General features: G+C 45.2%; 1 protein-coding gene across 3 annotated transcripts in view; it reads left to right on the top strand.

Moving 5' to 3' along the window:
* Positions 1–17,822, top strand: part of Spata31h1 (SPATA31 subfamily H member 1) — a 32,788-nt gene extending 14,966 nt beyond the window's left edge. For all 3 annotated transcript variants that reach the window (XM_063262606.1, XM_063262605.1, XM_063262607.1), the window contains one exon: positions 844–17,822. In XM_063262606.1, coding sequence (XP_063118676.1) covers positions 844–17,677 — 16,834 coding nt within the window. In that variant the 3' untranslated portion in view covers positions 17,678–17,822. The remainder of the gene's footprint in view (positions 1–843) is intronic.
* The last annotated feature ends 194 nt before the right edge of the window (positions 17,823–18,016 follow it).

Raw genomic sequence — 18,016 nt, 5'->3', positions numbered from 1 at the left:
AGCTACTGACCCATCTCTCTAACCCCAAAAGCAGTGAGGTTGGTTTTTTTTTTTAGTTAAAAATACATTTATTTATTTTTAACTATTTGTGTGTGTGTGTGTGTGTGTGTGTGTGTGTGTGTGTGTGCACATGTGTGCCACATGTATGTGGAGGTCAGAGGGCAAGCCACAGAGTCAGTCCTCTTTTAGCATGTAGATCTTAGGGACTGAACTGAACTCAGGTCATCCAGCTTAATGGCAAGTTTAATGAGAGCACGAGCACTTGTGTGTGTGTGTGTGTGTGTGTGTGTGTGTGTGTGTGTGTGTGTGTGTGTGTGTGTAAAACTTAGGTGTCATTCCTTGGATCCATCCACCATGTTTTTTTGAAGTAAAGTATCTCAGTGGGACTCATGAATTAACCCTGACTGGCCAGTGAGCCCAGGGATGTGCTTGTCTCTGCTTCTCCAGCACTGAGTACCACGTACTTTTATTATTGCCTGTGCTTTGGGGTAGGGCTCAGTTCTCTATTTGTTGGGCACGCACTTCACTGACTCCTCCACCTCGCTCCTGGTAGAGGGATTCTTTACAGAAATAACTGATTCTTGTGAATACAACCCATTTTTTCACCCTCACCTTCCTTAGTCCAAAAATATTTTGGACTTGAAATGACCACTCTTTTTTTTTTTTTTTTTTTGGTTCTTTTTTCGGAGCTGGGGACCGAACCCAGGGCCTTGCGCTTCCTAGGCAAGCGCTCTACCACTGAGCTAAATCCCCAACCCCGACTACTCTCTTTCTTTTTCCTAATTTTCCCACTACTGATTCCAAAGAAAATGGAAAAAAAAATAAGTTCTCTTTGTTTTTCAGCTCAACGCTTATGGAACTGGGTTTACCAGAATCCCATGAAGCGTCTTCCTCCTCCATCTCTGACACTATGGCTCGGGAGCTTGCCTCACCTTGCTGTTACTGTGAAAAGGGGAAATGTTCTACTGACTACAGCATATCCTCTGAATCCTCCAACCATAGCTCGATCCTGTCTTGCCTTCCGATCTTTTCTGAAAGAACAACTTGGCAAAGCCAGAGACATGGTGTCCCTGATTCCTCAGAAAAGGAATTGCCTGTGTCCGGGAGCCAAAGCACACCAGTGCCTACCTTTCAGCTGATGGATACTAAGAAGTCAGATCTTTTCCAGAATTTTGCAGTCATCCCTCCCGTACAAGCTCAAAGCTCTTTTATTAGCTCTATTTTACAATCCCTAGATCCTTGCAAACAAGAGAAAACAGAAGATAAGAGAAAGAATCATTTGCTATCAGGTCATGGGTCAAGTTCTGTTTTGAACGAGAGACTGGGACCCTTCATCTGGGCTCCACTCCGGGTCTCTCCTTTAGTCAGAGGAGAGCTGGAAGGACATATATCTCAGAAGGTTTCTACTCTGAAGAAACAAGTGGTACCTCTGCCCGTGAAGAAATCATGGGACATACTCAATCATCTGATGGATGCTCAAGGAGTTCCTAAACAAAAAATCCCCAAGACTCAGTTACCTCCACCCACCCCCCAGAGAACTGAGCCAAATACCTACAGATCTTCAGATGTTCCATCAATTCATCTCCATGTGAACATTGGGGTGAATTCTGAAGTAAATAGGACAGAAGCAAGAATGTCAAAGTCACTTACCTCCAACAAGCAGTTAGAATCTAAGAATGACCACCAAATCATTAGATACAATCCTTTAGTTATATCAATGGACACGCCGTCTTCCAGAAATTTAGAAATTAATGCAGTTCAGGAAGAAACCACTTTAGTAGAAAAGGATCCAAAGCCCGTGTTAGAGCTAAATATAGAACAGAGGGTCATAGGTCTTCCAGAAGAAAGGATACCTTTACATAAGGCACAAGAAACTAATGTGGGGCTGACACCCAAGGTACCATGTTCAGCCGCAGACAGCATAAAGGTCACTCCAATGGCATTGCTTCAGGTTATGGGTTCAATGGGAATGATCCCAGATTCACATTCAGAGGTAATAGACTCTGTGGGGAAGACGAAAGATAAGACTGACTTACCACAGCCACCAAACCAAGCTGAAACAGTGAATATGCCTCCGGAGACATCATATCCGGTAATCGAGTCAATAAAAGTAGCAAGTCCTCAGCGCGAAACGAGTGAATCAGAGAGTATGACCTCAAGACTACATCAAATCACAGACAACACAAAAGTGACTCCTGTAGCATTGTTTCATGTCTTGGATTCTAGGGCGCTGATTAATGAATTATGTTCGCGTGTCATAGAATCAGCAGGAATAGCCCCAAAGCCACAATACCAAGTCATGAAATCAGTGGGGGTAGATACATTGCATAAGGATCAAGCTGAAGAACCAGCAAAGGTGAGTCCAGGGCCGCATCAAACCGTCTTCAAAGCTAGGGAAAGGATTCCACAGCCTCAGCATGAAGTCACGGAAACATTAAACATGGACTCAGGGTCACAGAATCAAGCCACAAAACAGACCAGGTTTACTCCTAGTTCACTCCAACCTACACTGCCACCACCTAAAGTCCTGGACTCATCAAGGGTGATCCTAGAACCATCAGAAAATTCCATATGTGCACTAAAGTTATCCTCAGTGGTACAGGGGTCACCCACGGGAGTGACCATACCGCCACAAGCTGGTTTGATTACACAGTCAGTGGCTCAAGCAAAAGAATCTCTAGAGTTGCCTTCTGCAACCCAGGTTCAAGTCAGAGACTCCATAGAGATGACACTACATCAAGGGACAGAGTATGTGTCATTGACTCCAAAACTGCCTCATCAGGTCATGGACCCTTTGGAGTTCACCCCATGGCACCAAGACTTAGACTGTTCAGAGATAAGCCCAAGACAAAGTCACATAAGGACAGAACCTATGGAGTTGACCTCAGATATCTGGCCACAAAGGAAGTCTCCTACAGAGATGACACCATCACATCATCAAATAACAGAATCTAAGGCAACAGCCCCGGAGGCATCAGATCAAGGGACAATACCTATAGGAATGAGCCAACAGCATCAACTTACAGAATCTGGAGTAGTACCAGCTACTCCAAAACTTCAAGAAATAGAGTATTTTGGGGGAGAAACAACCCCACAACCTAAGGTTATAGAGTCAGTGAACTTATCCCCAGAGTTACAGGATGTAAACTCTAAGAATCTAGTCCCAGATCCAAGATCGGAAGGTATGAAACCTGTGGACATATCCAAAGACTTAGTTTCAGAAATGGTCAAAGATGGACCTCTGACCCTAACGGTGGTATCTACAGATGTGGCCCCAGAACAACATCAGCAGAGCGTACAGTCTGCGAAATTAACCGCCGTATCACAATTGCAAACTGAGAAACCTGTCCCATCAGCCCCAGAGTCTCAGCTTCAAGATGTGAAGTCTGCCCAACTAACAATCGAACCACAACTCCAAAGTGTACAATCTGCTGGGTTGGCCCTAAATCCACAGGTGCAAAGTAATATATCAGTAAATTTGATTCCTTGTTCACAGTCTCAAGGTATGGAAGGTGTTGGTTCAGCCCTACCACAGGAGGTACAAGAAGATATAAAAATGGTGGCATTGACTCCAAGACTACCACTTGAAGATATAGAACCTGCAAATTTGGCCCCAGAACCATGTTCACAAAACACCAGCTCTGATGAGATAACCCATGTACCACTGCTTGAAGATACAAATATTCCATTGGTAGACTGTAGGAGTTTAATTCCTGAGACTCTGGTAGAAAGTATGAAAATTAGTGAGTTGACCACACACCTTTATGCAGTAAAACCTTCAGATGTAGATGTGGGCCCCGACTCAAGTTATTCTTTCCCAGAACCTGAAGGGTTAACTGAACAGCAACAAGCCTCAGAAGCAAGGGTGACCTCTGACACTTGTCATCCGAGGAACGAATCTGCTGAGTCAACACAGTCATCAGTAAGAATGACCCCAGCACCACTGAGCCAAACCTCAGAATCTACGGAAATGAGCTTACCACCACTCCTAGATACTTTGGAAACTAGGACCCAAGTTTTAGAAGAGATGAAGGAGACTCCAGAGTTACAAAGCACAATTAAAGATACTCTGGATTTGCTACCGGAATCAGAAGTACCAACCATAAACCCAGAAGTGATGGCCCCAGAACCACAGTTCCTGGATGAGAACTTTACTCATGTGATGCTAGAACCATGTTCGGAAGTTACTAACCCATCAGAAATAAGTCTATATGAATACACAGAAAGCACTGGATTGACATTGCCTGAAGTTGATGATACCCAGGGGACCACTGTAGAAACATATCCAGAAATGGGTTCTCAGGGGTTGAATCTAGAACCAAGAGTGCAAATTGAGGAACCAGAGTCATTGGCAGAAAAATTAAAATGTGAAGAATTAACCTCTGAACCATCTGTATTGGTTGAACCTACAGAGTTAACTACAGGACCCACACCACATATTATAGATGTGATTCCAGGGCCACAGATCCACAAAGTAAAGTCTAGACAAATAAATAAAGGATTAGAGTTACGAAAAGCGATATCTGTGGATTTAGTACAAAAGTCATCTATAGGAGTGGTAGATCCTGAAAAGGCAAAACCAGAGCTAGGGTTACCGAGCTTATCACCAAAGGGGTCGTCTGAGGGGATTCCAAATGTGAAGTCTGTGGATTGGAATCTGGGCCAAGAGCAGCCAATTGTCAAATCAGGATTGATTCCAGGGCCACAATTGCAAAGCGTCAGATTTCCAAAGTTACATCAAGGGCTACTTCTTCAAGGGGAAAATGCAGCAAATTCTATCTCGGCCCCCCCACATTATAGTGTGAAATCTGATGAAGCAATATCATATTCCCAAATGCCAGAAATCGGATCATCCGGTTTTATTCCAGGGGCAAAGGTTCCAGAACCACAACAACCACATGTGAAGTCTACGGACGTATATCTAGGACCATGCTTGCAAGATGTGAGATTTTCTGATTCGGTCCCAGAATCCAAGCACCATGGTTTCACCACACAGTTTATACCAGGCTTTCCGCTTCAAGGAAGGATATCACAGGGGTTTATGCCGTTAACCCAAGAGCCAAAGTTCGAAGATAGGAAGCTTGCTCTGCCTACACAAGGATCAGAGTTTCACAGCATAAAATTTGCAAGACAAGCCTCTGAACTACAACGTCCATGCATGATCTCTGAGAAGATTAACACAGGACCTCGGGAACAAGATACCAAATTTTCCGAGTTGGCTTCAAGACCAAAACTTCAAGGGGTAATATTTGGGGAGCAAATCTCGGGATCGATATTTGTTAGTGGAAGTTCTATGACTCCAGAGTTAAAGATACACAGTCCCAAACTAGCAAAGACGACTCCAGGACTACAGGATTCAAGGCAGATGAGTTGTAATTCGGGGCCATGGCTACAAGATGTCAAATTTTTGGATGGAACACCGGGAACTCTCTCACAAGGTGTGAAAACCTCGGAGATAAACTCAGGGCCACACTTAGAATGTGTAAAAATTTTTGAGTTGACCACACAGCCAGAGGGGCAAGGAATGAAACCAGAACTGATAGTACAAGAGTCCCCATTTCAAGATGTAAAACGTGTCACGGGGAATCAAGAGCCAAGCTTTGAAGACAAAATGTCTTATAAAGTGATATCTGAGCCACAGAGACCAATGGCAGAACCAGTGAAGTTGGATCCTGGGAGACACTTAGCAAATGTAGATCATCCTGAGTTGACCAGAAGACCACAGACCCAAGGCATAGCACCTTCCGAATTGATCAAAGGACAGCTTTTGGGACATGTAAAATCTGCAGAGAGGAACACAGTCTCAAAGCAAGAAGCTCTGACGTCTGTGGAATTAACACCAGGGCCACATTTGGGAGATATTAAATCTACAAAACTAAAGACAAAGTCAGAGCTGGAGCATATCAGATCTATGCTGTCATCCCCAGGGATGCAAGCAGGAGATAGGAAACTTGAGGGGGTGCCCCCAGGCTCCAGTTTGAAGGGTTTAAAACCGAAGTTACTACCTTCAAAGCCAAAAATAGAAGATAGGAAACCTGTGATCTTAACTGTAGAAGAGTGTCTCAAGAGGATAAAATCTACTGTGGTATCCCCAAATAGTTCCCTGAGAGGAGATATGAAATCTGTGAAGTTGATTCCAGGTTCAAAAGTTCAAGAGTTGAAAAATAAGGGGTTGACCCGTGGTACACATGTTCAAGATGTAAATGCCATGGACTTGAAACTTGACCCAACAAAGCGAGGGGATAGTCCTGTGACTTTTGTACCAAAGATGCTGTTAAAAGAGAAGTCTATGGAGGTGTGTCAAGGGCCTCAACTGCAAGGTATAAAACCCAAGGAACTGACTTCACAGTCACAAATGCAAGATAGGAAACCTGTGGTCGCACCATGTTTGAAACAGCAAAGTCTAAAACCTATAACTGCAGCCAAAATACAAGAGATCCAAGGAGTAAAATTTGTAGATTTCACCTCAACAAAACAGTATAAAGGGATTGCACCCATGGACTTAACTGTTAAGTCTCGACAGGATGACCAGATAACTGTAAAATCACTAGAGAGGAAAGATGGGATTTTTGAGCAAAAGAAAAAACGGCTTGAATCAGAAAATACATTGCCCATGGAGTCAGCTCTAGAACCCAAACCTGCAGATACAAAACCCATAGAGATCAACTCTGAGTTACAGTTCAAAGACACAACCTCTTTTGAATTGTCTCCTGAGCCGGTTGTTCAAAGTGTAAAAGCTGAAGAACTCCAGAATGAACTCCAGGGGCCAAGTATGCAACCTTGCCAGTTGACTGCAGGGTCTCAGATGCATCAAAAGAAAGCCTTAGAGCCAACATTAGCTCCACAGCTTCAAGGTGTGGAAACTATGGCACTAAATACAGAACCCCGAGTTGGAAGTACAAGGACTATTCAATGGATACCAATATCTGAGTTTCAAAGTGAGAAAGGTGTAGGGTCAGACTCAAGGTCACAGTCTCAACATGCCAGACCTACAGAACTGAAACCGCCTATACCGTGGAGGGGTGTGAGGTCATCTGAACTGACTGCCAGGTCAAAAATTCAAGGAGAAAAATCTGTGGCATCTCATCTCGAGCCACAGTTGCAGGGAGAAAAAACCTCTCCATTAGCAATAGGGTTGCAGGAACCAAAGACTTTGAACTTGACTTCAGAGCCACAGCCTCAAGGCGTCACAACAGAGGAGCTAAACAAAGAGCCACAGGCTGAACACATAAGATCTGTTCAGTGGATACCTCTACAGGAGTTCCACAGTGCCAGGTTTTTAGGATTCAATAGTGGGCCACCATCTCAAGGTGTCAAACGGACAGAACGGAAACCCTTCATAAAATTGGGAGGTGGGAAGCCGTCGGAAATGACTCAAGGGCCAAAACCTCAAGGGAAAACTGTGGATGTTAACCTCGTGCCACAAGAGCAGTGTGTGAGGACCCTCCAGTTGTCACCAGGACCAGAGCTACAAAAGGGGGGCGACTCTGCCTCGTCTTCAGCAGCACAGCCTCAGTGTGTGGAAACTGTGCCCTTGCACCATGGACCACAGCTTGAAAACGCAAAATCTGTCCTCCAAGATAAGACACTTATGCAGAATCTTGGGTTACAGCCTCAAAGTGTCACTTCCAAAGAGTTAAAACCCTTGGCACAAGAAAGGGACATGAAGACATCTGAGGAGTCGACGACCAGGCCCAAAACGGAACCTTCCCGGTCAGCTCAGGAATGCTTGTCTCCTGGGCTCAAAACAATTGATTTGAAATCTGAGTTACCGTTTAGAAATATGAAAGCATGTGACCCCATCTTAAGGTCAATGATCAGTAATGTAAAACCAATGACATTCAAGCCCAGGCTCCCTATGGAAGACAAGAGCTCTCCTGAATTGACCCCTGGGATACAGTCACAAGAAGCAAAACCCTTAAAGTCATCCCCGGAAACACAGCCTCAAGACATGACATCTTCAGTGTTCAAACAAGAGTCGCAGTCTTCAGAAGTGAAATCTGGAGTATCAGGCCAAGGGTCACAGTCACAAAACAATAAAAATATAGTTTTGAAGAGTGAGAAACCCTCTGGGTTGGCACTCCAGACGAAGCCTCAAGGTTTGAAATCTGAGATGAAGTCTGAGCCCCAGGGGCAAAGTGCAAAATGTTCTGACTTGACACCTGAGACAAAGTCCCAAAATACACAATTTAAGTTCAGCGCCAGCTCACCGTTGAAAAGTAAGCCATTTACTAATTTAATCATGGGGACCAAAATTGGAAGGGTCAAGCCAGACCCTAAGCCTGGGCCACAGTCCCAAGGTATAAAACCGGACTCAGTTCTGAAGACAAAGCCTCAAGAAATGGAGACAGAAGACTACGGATCGGGCCCGCAGTTACAAGATCTGCAGTCTTTGCGGACGATCATGGGTGTAAAAGTCCAAGATGTCAAATCTATGGCCTTCAGTCCTAGACCACGCTTAGAAAGTTTACCACCTGAAGTCATCACAGAGAAGAACGTTCTTGGTGTGAAACCAGCAGAAATCAAACCTAGTCCCAAATTACAAGGTGAGAAACCTGAGATTACCCCAAGGAAGTTGTTTTTAGGCACAAAATCTTTAGAGTTGGATTCAGGCCTTAATTTGCAAGATTTGAAATATCCTGAGCTGATCATGGGCATGAAACTTCAAGGGGTAGACTCCATGGAACAACACTTGACACGTATAAAGCCTTCTGAGGTGATTCCGGAAATAAACTCTCAAGGTGTAACAGCAGTGGACTTCGACTCTGGACCACAGACACCAAATAAAAGGCCTTCTGAGTTCGTTCAAGGGGAAAAGCTCCAAGATAAGGAATCTGTAGAGTTTAATCAAGGTCTAAAGTTACAAAGTATGATTGTCGAGTCAGTACCAGAGACAAAGCCGCAAGATGGGGAATCTGTAAAGTTAAACTTAGGCCCTCAGATGCCAGATAAGAAATATTCTAAGTCAGTTCTGGGGACAATACTTCAAGACGGAAGGTCTACAGAGGCCAATTCTGGCCCATACTTACAGGGTGTAAAGCCTTCTGAAGGGATTTCAGGGGACACAGTTCAGAAAGAGAAACCTGTGGGCCCTGTGTTTCAGCCACTGGAGCAAAATGAAGACTCTTTTAAATGGATTTTCTCTAAGGCACTTGATGGGAAACCTTTGCAGTTCAAGTTACCCTCTGAGTTACAAGACAGGAGACTATCTAAGTTAAAACCAGATCTTCAAGATATGAAGCCTGAGGCATTCAACCCTGGACTAAAGTTGGAAGATGTGAAAGCTGAGCCCACAAACCCACAAACAACAGAGAATGAGGAGGTCAGTTATGATGCAGACTTGCATGTTGTGGGATTCTCTGAGTTGGTACCAATTTACAATGTGGTACCTTCTGGACTCAAAGCCAGAAATCAGAAGCGAAATGAGAAACCTCACAAATTAAGTCAGAAGCTTCAGCTTCAAAGTATGAAGCCGTATATGCCACAGGTCAAGTCATCAGACTTATGTACAAAGCTTCAACACCTGAGATCAATGGAATTCAACCCTGGGCCACAGTTGCAAGATGTGAAGTCCTTTGAGTTGGGCCTGGGAACAGGTACACAGCCTTTAGGGTTCAACCCTGGGCCACAGTTGCAAGATGTGAAGCCCTTTGAGTTGGGCCCGGGAACAGGTACACAGCCTTTAGGGTTCAACCCTGGGCCACAGTTGCAAGATGTGAAGTCCTTTGAGTTGGGCCCGGGAACAGGTACACAGCCTTTAGGGTTCAACCCTGGGCCACAGTTGCAAGATGTGAAGTCCTTTGAGTTGGGCCCGGGAACAGGTACACAGTCTTTAGGGTTCAACCCTGGGCCACAGTTGCAAGATGTGAAGTCCTTTGAGTTGGGCCCGGGAACAGGTACACAGTCTTTAGGGTTCAACCCTGGGCCACAGTTGCAAGATGTGAAGTCCTTTGAGTTGGGCCCGGGAACAGGTACACAGTCTTTAGGGTTCAACCCTGGGCCACAGTTGCAAGATGTGAAGCCCTTTGAGTTGGGCCCGGGAACAGGTACACAGTCTTTAGGGTTCAACCCTGGGCCACAGTTGCAAGATGTGAAGTCCTTTGAGTTGGGCCCGGGAACAGGTACACAGTCTTTAGGGTTCAACCCTGGGCCACAGTTGCAAGATGTGAAGCCCTTTGAGTTGGGCCCGGGAACAGGCACACAGCCTTTAGGGTTCAACCCTGGGCCACAGTTGCAAGATGTGAAGTCCTTTGAATTGGGCCCGGGAACAGGTACACAGTCTTTAGGGTTCAACCCTGGGTCACAGTTGCAAGAAATAAAACCTCCTGCAGTGGGCACAGAGGTCAAGCTGCTGGAAGAGTCGCCCCTGGAATTCAAGCATGAACCTAGATTGCAGTGTAGCAGATCCTATGACTGGAATCACAGTAAAAACGTTATGGCACCCAACACTGGGATACAAGTTGTAGAATCATCTGAGCTGCACCCTGGTCCAGACCTTCCGGGTATAAAACCTAAGGTGTTCCGCTTTGGGTCACACTTGGAAGATGTGAATTCCGCATGTACTCCCAATATAAATTTTCAACATGTAAGTTCCAGTGGGTATATATCTGGGCCATATTTGCAAGATGTGGATTCCTCTACATGCATTCCAGAGCCAAACGGTCAGTGTATAAACTCTGAGTGCAATCCTGGAATACATTTGCCTGGAATGAATTCTTCCTCATGCTTTTCAGGATCAAAATTGCAATGTGTAGCTTCTACGGGGAGCAACCCTGAGTCACATTTGCAAGACATAAATTCTACTGAATGTACCCCAGAACCAAGTCCTCAGTGTGCGAATTCTTCAGCGCATACCCCAGGATCAAATCCTCAGTGTGCTGATTCTCCTGCATGCATCTCAGAGCCAAGTCCTCAGTATGCAAATTCTTCTGCATGTACCCCAGGGCCAAGTCCTCAGTGTGAAAATTCTTCTGCATGCACCTCAGAGCCAAGTCCTTTGTGCGAGAATTCTTCTGTATGTTCCCAAGGGTCAAGTTCTCCTTGTGTCAATTCCACTGAGTGCACTCCTGAACCACACTTGCAAGGGGTGAATCCTTCTGTATACACCCCAGGGCAAAACCCTCTGTGTGAAAATTCTAATAGGTATAATCTTGGGCCACTTTTTCAAGGTATGAATTTTTGTACATTCCCACCACCACAAATTCTATGTGTAAATCCTGTTTGGTGCAATACTAGAATACATTGGCAAGATATAAATTCTTCTGCATGTAACCTAAGACAAGAATCTCAGTCTGTAAATTCTATTGGCTACAACCCTGGGCCACATTTACAAGCTCTGAAATTTCAAGAACAGTTGAAAGATTTGAAGTCTGAATTAACCCCAGAGTCAAACGATTTGGGTATAGCCCCCGGGAAATACAACCCTGGTCCACAACATCAAGGGATGAATTCTTCTGGGTTTAATCCTGAGTCAAAACCTCAATGCATAAGTTCTGTAAAGCCCAGTTCAGGGCCACAGTTGCAAACCATAAAGACCTTTGAGTTGACCCCTGGCTCAGAGTCTCAAAGTACAAAATCTGTTCTGTTAAACTCTGGATCGCCTTCTCAAGGTGTGAGGCCATCTAATTTAATGCTAGGGGCAGAGTTTCAAAAGTTCCCATTGATGAAGAACCAGCTTGGGTCATGGCAACAAAGCGTACAACCGATATCTGCCGTGAGGCCTCAGTCGAATGGTGTGAATTCAGTGGTTTTACCAATACCGCCTCCTGAAGCCAGAACATCTCCAGAGAAGAGTACAAAGACATTGTTTTGTGCAAATGCTGTAAAACTGACACCTGGTTATGGTCTGCCTGACTTGAGAAGTAAGATGTTTTCTCCAGAACCTTGTTTTCAAAACGTTCAAGATGTGCAGTGGAAGCCAGGGTCACAGTCCCAAAGTGTGGGTTCTTCAGAATTGATCTCAAGCCACGGTTCACAGCATGCTATGCCTTCCCTTATACCAAAGCCATGTTTCCAAGATACAAACACTAAGCAGCCGAGGATAGGACCCCAACAGCAAAGTCTGAATGGCCAACTGTTTCCTTCAGAGGAGAAACCAGTGATGGCGGCGTCACCACAGTTCACCAGGAAGCTCTTAGGACCAGCACTGACTAGCGTCAAATTTTCAAATTTGTCACTGAAACCACAGCAGCAAAATAAGAAATCTTTGGCTTTTACTTCAGAGCCAAAGTGTCAAAATGTAAAACATGTAAAATTGTCATCAGTGTCTTTGCCAGACACTGAAAAACCTGTGCAGTTACCACCAAAATCGATCCTTCAGAGTGTGAAACGTGGGAACCTAATGCCCCAGACAACTGACCCAGTCACAAAGTCCTCTGAAGTCAAATATAGACCAAAGCGACAGGTGGTAGACTTTTCAGAGATGAGTATGAAGCCTAGGAGTCAAGTCCCTAAATCGGTGAACTTTATGTCACCACCAATTTGTCAAGATGTGGAGTCTTTAGATATGGCAAAAGGGTTGGGACATGAAAGCCAAGAAATGATGGAGAGATCTATGAGCTTGAGCTCCAAACCAACAGATAAAGGTATAGAATCATTAGAGATGCCCCTGGAGATGGATATTCAAGTAACAGAATTGGTTGATCTGACTCCAACACCAAGTGATCAAGATTCAGAATCCTCAGAACCAAACCTCCAGAAAAGCCACCAGATTCCAAAAACTCCTGAGTTACATTCTTGGTTGTGGTCTCAATTTCAAGGTTTCAAGAAGTTACAGACAAAAGAAATTCCAGAATCTGATAAAGTGACCCTCGACTTCAAGAATCACGACGCAGACACGATAGGGTTGACTTGTGAAGCAAGGCAGCAAGGGGAAGAATTTCCTAGAATGTCTCCAAAGCCAGTAAACAAAGAGACTGGATTTGTAGAAACATCTCCAAGGTCATGTCTTCAAGACTTAGGACTTCTGGGGTTGGGCTCTAAGAAAAGATCTCAAGGGGGGCAATCTGTAGTATCAACACCAAGGCCAGTCTGTCACACCCCAGATTTTGCTTCAGGGATAACACCAGGGCCAGAACCTCATATCCTCAAATCTAGAAATTTGGCCTCTATGCCCTGGCTGCAAAAAGCATCCTCTGAGTTGTCATGGAAGCAAACCAGTCAAGTTGTGGGAAATAGTGACTCTGTAGAGCTCACCTTTGGTACACGGCAGCCAGGCGGGGTAGCAGCTAAGCTAAGAAAACTTCAGAATCTGAGCTTGGAAAATGCAAGCATCACTTCGCTAGAATCACCGGATCCAATGATAAACTTTGTAGGGATTAGTCCAAAGCCACGAGATCAAGTGACAGAATCTGCGAAGACACAGCTTCCAGTTCCTCAATCAGTTGCCCTCCCAAAAGTTTCTGAATCTGTGGAAGTGATCCCTGGGCCACCACTTCAAGTTACAAAGTCTGTGATGATTCCAGAGACCACCTCTCAAGAGTCAAAATACAATGATTTGACTCCCAGAACACACGATGTGGTAAGTTCAGCATTTGCTCCAAGCCTTTGGCTACAAAATGTGCAATCCAAGAAATTAATCCGAGAGCCCACACATCAGGTTTCAGAAACGATACGAAGACAAGGCTTTCGAGTTATAAAGACTGTATTAATTCCCAAACCACTGCTTCTGGTTGTAAAATCTGAAGAAGTGGCACCAGGACCATGTCCTCAGGTTGTAGAACCAATAGGACTCACCATGAGATCGAACATTAAAGTAAATGGGTGTTTAAATTTGCTCCCAAAACCACATCTTCAAGACCTGGTTAAACCTATGGCGTTAACTTCAAGGGCAGAGAGTAAAGTGACTTCTGCAGAATTGATCCTTCCACAAACATCTCTCCTTAAGGAACCTACAGTGTTAATTCATGAGCAAAGGCTTCAGGCTGAAAAATCTCTAGGCCTCAAAACAGAGTCTCCTAAAGTCATGAAAACTGAGGGTCCAAATCAAGGATTGGTGTGTCAGAATAAAGACTCAAAGATGATCACATCAACAACGTTACAGGCAGAGAATTACTTATCTAGGTTCATACACAGCCCTTCAATCCAATTTCTTTCAAGTGGTGACCAAACAACTGAATTAGAGCACCTTCAGGGTTCTGGGGTGCCAGAAGTTCCAAGAGCTTTTAGTCTTAAAAATCTTGGTGTTGGTATTTTGCAGTCTTCAAAGTCCTATGCAGACACTATTATGATAAAATCTTCAGTTCTTCCCTTGGTCCTTCAAAATTTACCTTCTGATAAGACAGGGGACACTGAGGGAACCTCATATCCTGAGATCTGGAGCATGAATATCTTATCTAAGGCAGAAGCTGAAAAGGAGAAAATGGAAGAATTCCAGAGGTATTCTTCATATTCATTGAGATTACTATCAGAGGAGTTCCAGGCAGGATTAGGGGCTCGAAGAAGCTCTATCCGTTCTTTTCTGGGCATACAACAGAATGTCTGGGAAAGTCATGTCAGTAGGCAGAGACTACCTAGGAGATATCTCTCCAGTATGCTAATGCTGGGGAATGTCCTGGGAACCACTATGGAAAGGAAGCCGTGTTCTCAATCATTTTTAACAGAAGGATCCACTATGGACATCTGTCAGTCGATTCAGAATTTATTTGGGGTTCCAGCTGAACTGATGGAATTTTCTCAAAGCCTGTTAGAGAGGGGTCCGAGGACCATTTCTCAGACTTCAGTGGTTAAAAACTATATTCAGAGACATATTTTATGTCACAGTAATGAGAAGAAAATGCCTTTAAAGATGTGGACGCGTGGCTCCACATCTTCCATAATACAGCAGTACTCTGGTACTCGAGTAGGAGTCAAGAAAACGAGCTCAAAGCTCAGTGATATACTCCAGGAAGTCACTGAGCATGTGTCTGTCTCATGCACCAGGGCCCCGTTTCCTGCCTTGATGAAATCAGAGTCTACTCTTGAGATACTCTACACGAGGGAAGATTCTGTTTCCATGGAGCAGGGTAAAATACCACCATGCGTTTCACCGACTAGGACTTTTGCGTCTCAGCATTCACTGAAGACAAGTTCTCTCTCTCAGTCCAAAACCGATATCTCAGAACAACTCCAATTGCTAAAAGATCTACAGCTAAAAATCGCAGGAAAACTCCTAAGGAGTCAAATACCCCACAATGTCCCTCCACCTCTAGCGACAGGTCTTGTCCTAAAATATCCCATCTGCTTACAGTGTGGCCGGTGTTCAGGATTTAATTGCTGTCATAAGTTACAGTCTGCCTACGGGCCGTACCTCCTTATCTATCCACAGCTCCACCTTTTAAGCACCCCTGAAGGCCATGGTGAGATTCGGTTGCATCTTGGATTTAGATTACGAACTGGGAAAAGACCTCAAGTCTCAAAGTACCACGGAAGAAATCGAGCGGATGCTCGGAAGAGTGCCGCATCACCATCACGGAGGAAAGCTAGATTCTCTACAACGCCTTCCAAGAGTCCTACTCCTAGGGGAACGTTCCAGTCCGGATCTTCCCCGTCTCCTGCTTCTGTACAATTCCACACTCAACAAAAGCAATGGTATAGTCCTGGTGTGGTAGGAAAGGCAACAGCCAAAGACTATGAATTCTGTCAGGTTCACTCCGTATCAGAGAGTGAGTATGAAAGCAATCAGGATGAAAAATGGGTTAAGTCAAGCCTTAGAAAGGCCTCTGTCTTAACATATCCAGTGAAGAAAATCACCAAGGGACCTAAAATGCAAAACACAAGGCTCTACAAAATCAGTACAAAAGAGGCCCATTCTAGAACCCTGAAGGGTGTTACAAGAAACAGAATTGGAACCACTCAAACAAACTCTGTTTCTACCAAGAGACAACCTAAGAAATCCTCCCAGCCCAAATTCATCCAACTGCTCTTTCACGGCCTGAGGCAGGCATTCCAAGCGGCACACAGAATTGTGACTTTTACTGGACAGAAACTTGAGTATAAGATGAGGCCAGACAATTTGTGGTCAGTCAAAAACTTGCACCCCAAACAAAGAGCCAAGGATTATAACTTAATGGGAGATAGCAAAGGAACCAGGACACCAGGTGTCAGGCACAGGTCAACAAGCGCAACCCCTAAGCAAAAGGACAAGTTGCAGGGAGCAAGTGAGCGCTATAGACAAGCTCAACAGCCCAAACAAGTGAGCCCTCTTGTACCCAAACCCTCGCAATTGCCGCAGACCATGGTTTGTGAAAAAGATGTCTTTAACCAAGCTACTTCAGTCCCAGAACCTGTGAAGAGAATTCAAAATGTCTATATTATAGCAAAGAAAACCTGTAGTAATGAAATATCCACTCCAGAGTCTAAGAACGTTTCTAAAGTAGGAGCCAAATTTCAGGCCCAAGAGAGGATTGTATCTAACCACCTCTTGAAGGGAACCCTGCAGAGTCACTTTGAAAAGAAACCCATAAACAAGGAAGAACAACAAGGCTTGTTCGGGGAGAAAACCCTATGTAATAAGCCATCTGAAAGGACCCATAGCAGGCTTCCTCAGAGAACTCATCGACGAAGTCTCTCTGAGAGGAGACATCATAGTCGTCCTCAGAGAAGGCATAGCAGTCCCTCTGACAGAACCCTTAGAAGTCTTTCTGAGAGGAGTCATCGCAGCCCCTCCCAGAGAAATAGTCTTAGTTCCTCTGTAAGAACCTATCACAGTCTTTCTGACAGGAGCCATCACAGTCTCTTTAAGGGGAGAGGTCACAGTCCCTCAAGGAGGAACCGTCGCAGTCCCTCAAGGAGAAGCCCTCAAAATTCCTTAAGAAGGAGCCCTCACAGTCCCTCAAGGAGGCAATCTCGAAATCTTTCCGGGAGTAGCCATCACAGTCCCTCATGGAGTAGCCTTCGAAGTCCTTCAGGGAGACCTCGCAGTCCCTCAAGGAGAAGTCCTCGCAGTCCCTCAAGAAGTCCTCGAAGTCCCTCAAGAAGTCCTAGCAGTCCCTTAAGGAGGAACCCTCACAGGCGCTCAGGGAGGAGCCCTCACAGGCGCTCAGGGAGGAGCCCTCACAGGCGCTCAGGGAGGAGTCCTCACAGTCTCTCAGGGAGGAGCCCTCACAGGCGCTCAGGGAGGAGTCTTCACAGTCTTTCAGGGAGGAGCCCTCACAGGCGCTCAGGGAGGAGTCCTCGTAGACCTCTAGAGAGAAGAAGACACAGTCCCTCTGTGAAGAAGAGTCTACACAGTCTGTCTGAGGGGAGCCAACAGAGTCCCTCTTCTCTGAGATGCCCCAGTCCTTTGCAGAGGTCACTGGGCAGTCATTCAGAAAAGAGCCCTGGTAGTTTCTCTGAGAGATCCATTTCCATTCCCTCTGGCTGGAAAAGACACAGTTCTGGAGTAACCCTGTATACTTCCTCTAAGCCCAGGCTACACAGGCATTCTTCCAGACTCACCCGCAGTCATTCTGAGAGAACTCATTCTGAGAGAAGTCACTACAGTCCCTCTGAAAGCAGACACAGTTATTCTGACGGGATGCACCGCACTCACTCTGTGAGGACCCATCACTGTCACCATGAGAGACCTTATCACAGTCTCAAGGAGAGGCTCAAGCATAGTTCCCTTAAGGAGAGAGTCAAACGTAGCTTGGCTAAAGAGATCATGTCTTCCAGGGACCACACCAAAAAATGCAAAAGCTGGACAAGTTTGGAGGCATGAAGTTAGTGGATAAGATCTGCCCCTATTAAGTGTATTCCTGCTCAGCCACAGCCTGCACCCTCAGCAATGAAAGAGCTATCTGGGAGGGAAGGGGAAAAGAATGGATCTATAATTTAAGATCAATAAAGGGGCGATTTGAACTCCATTTGCATCTGTAAGACCACTTGTGGGATGGGTGGGACTAGGTGTGCAAATTTAGGTTCAGGAGGACCCCTTAAATCTTCAGACTCCTCCCATTCGCTAAAACCCTCTCTCCCCGACGGCGTCCCTACTCCCTTGTCTGGAAAGGGGCGGGGTCTCAATGGAAGCCGAAGACGAGTCGTCACGTGACTCCTTTCC

Source organism: Rattus norvegicus, chromosome 6 (assembly GCF_036323735.1).
Source record: "Rattus norvegicus strain BN/NHsdMcwi chromosome 6, GRCr8, whole genome shotgun sequence".
Lineage (NCBI taxonomy): Eukaryota > Metazoa > Chordata > Mammalia > Rodentia > Muridae > Rattus > Rattus norvegicus.
This window is presented reverse-complemented; position numbering and strand designations above follow the sequence as displayed.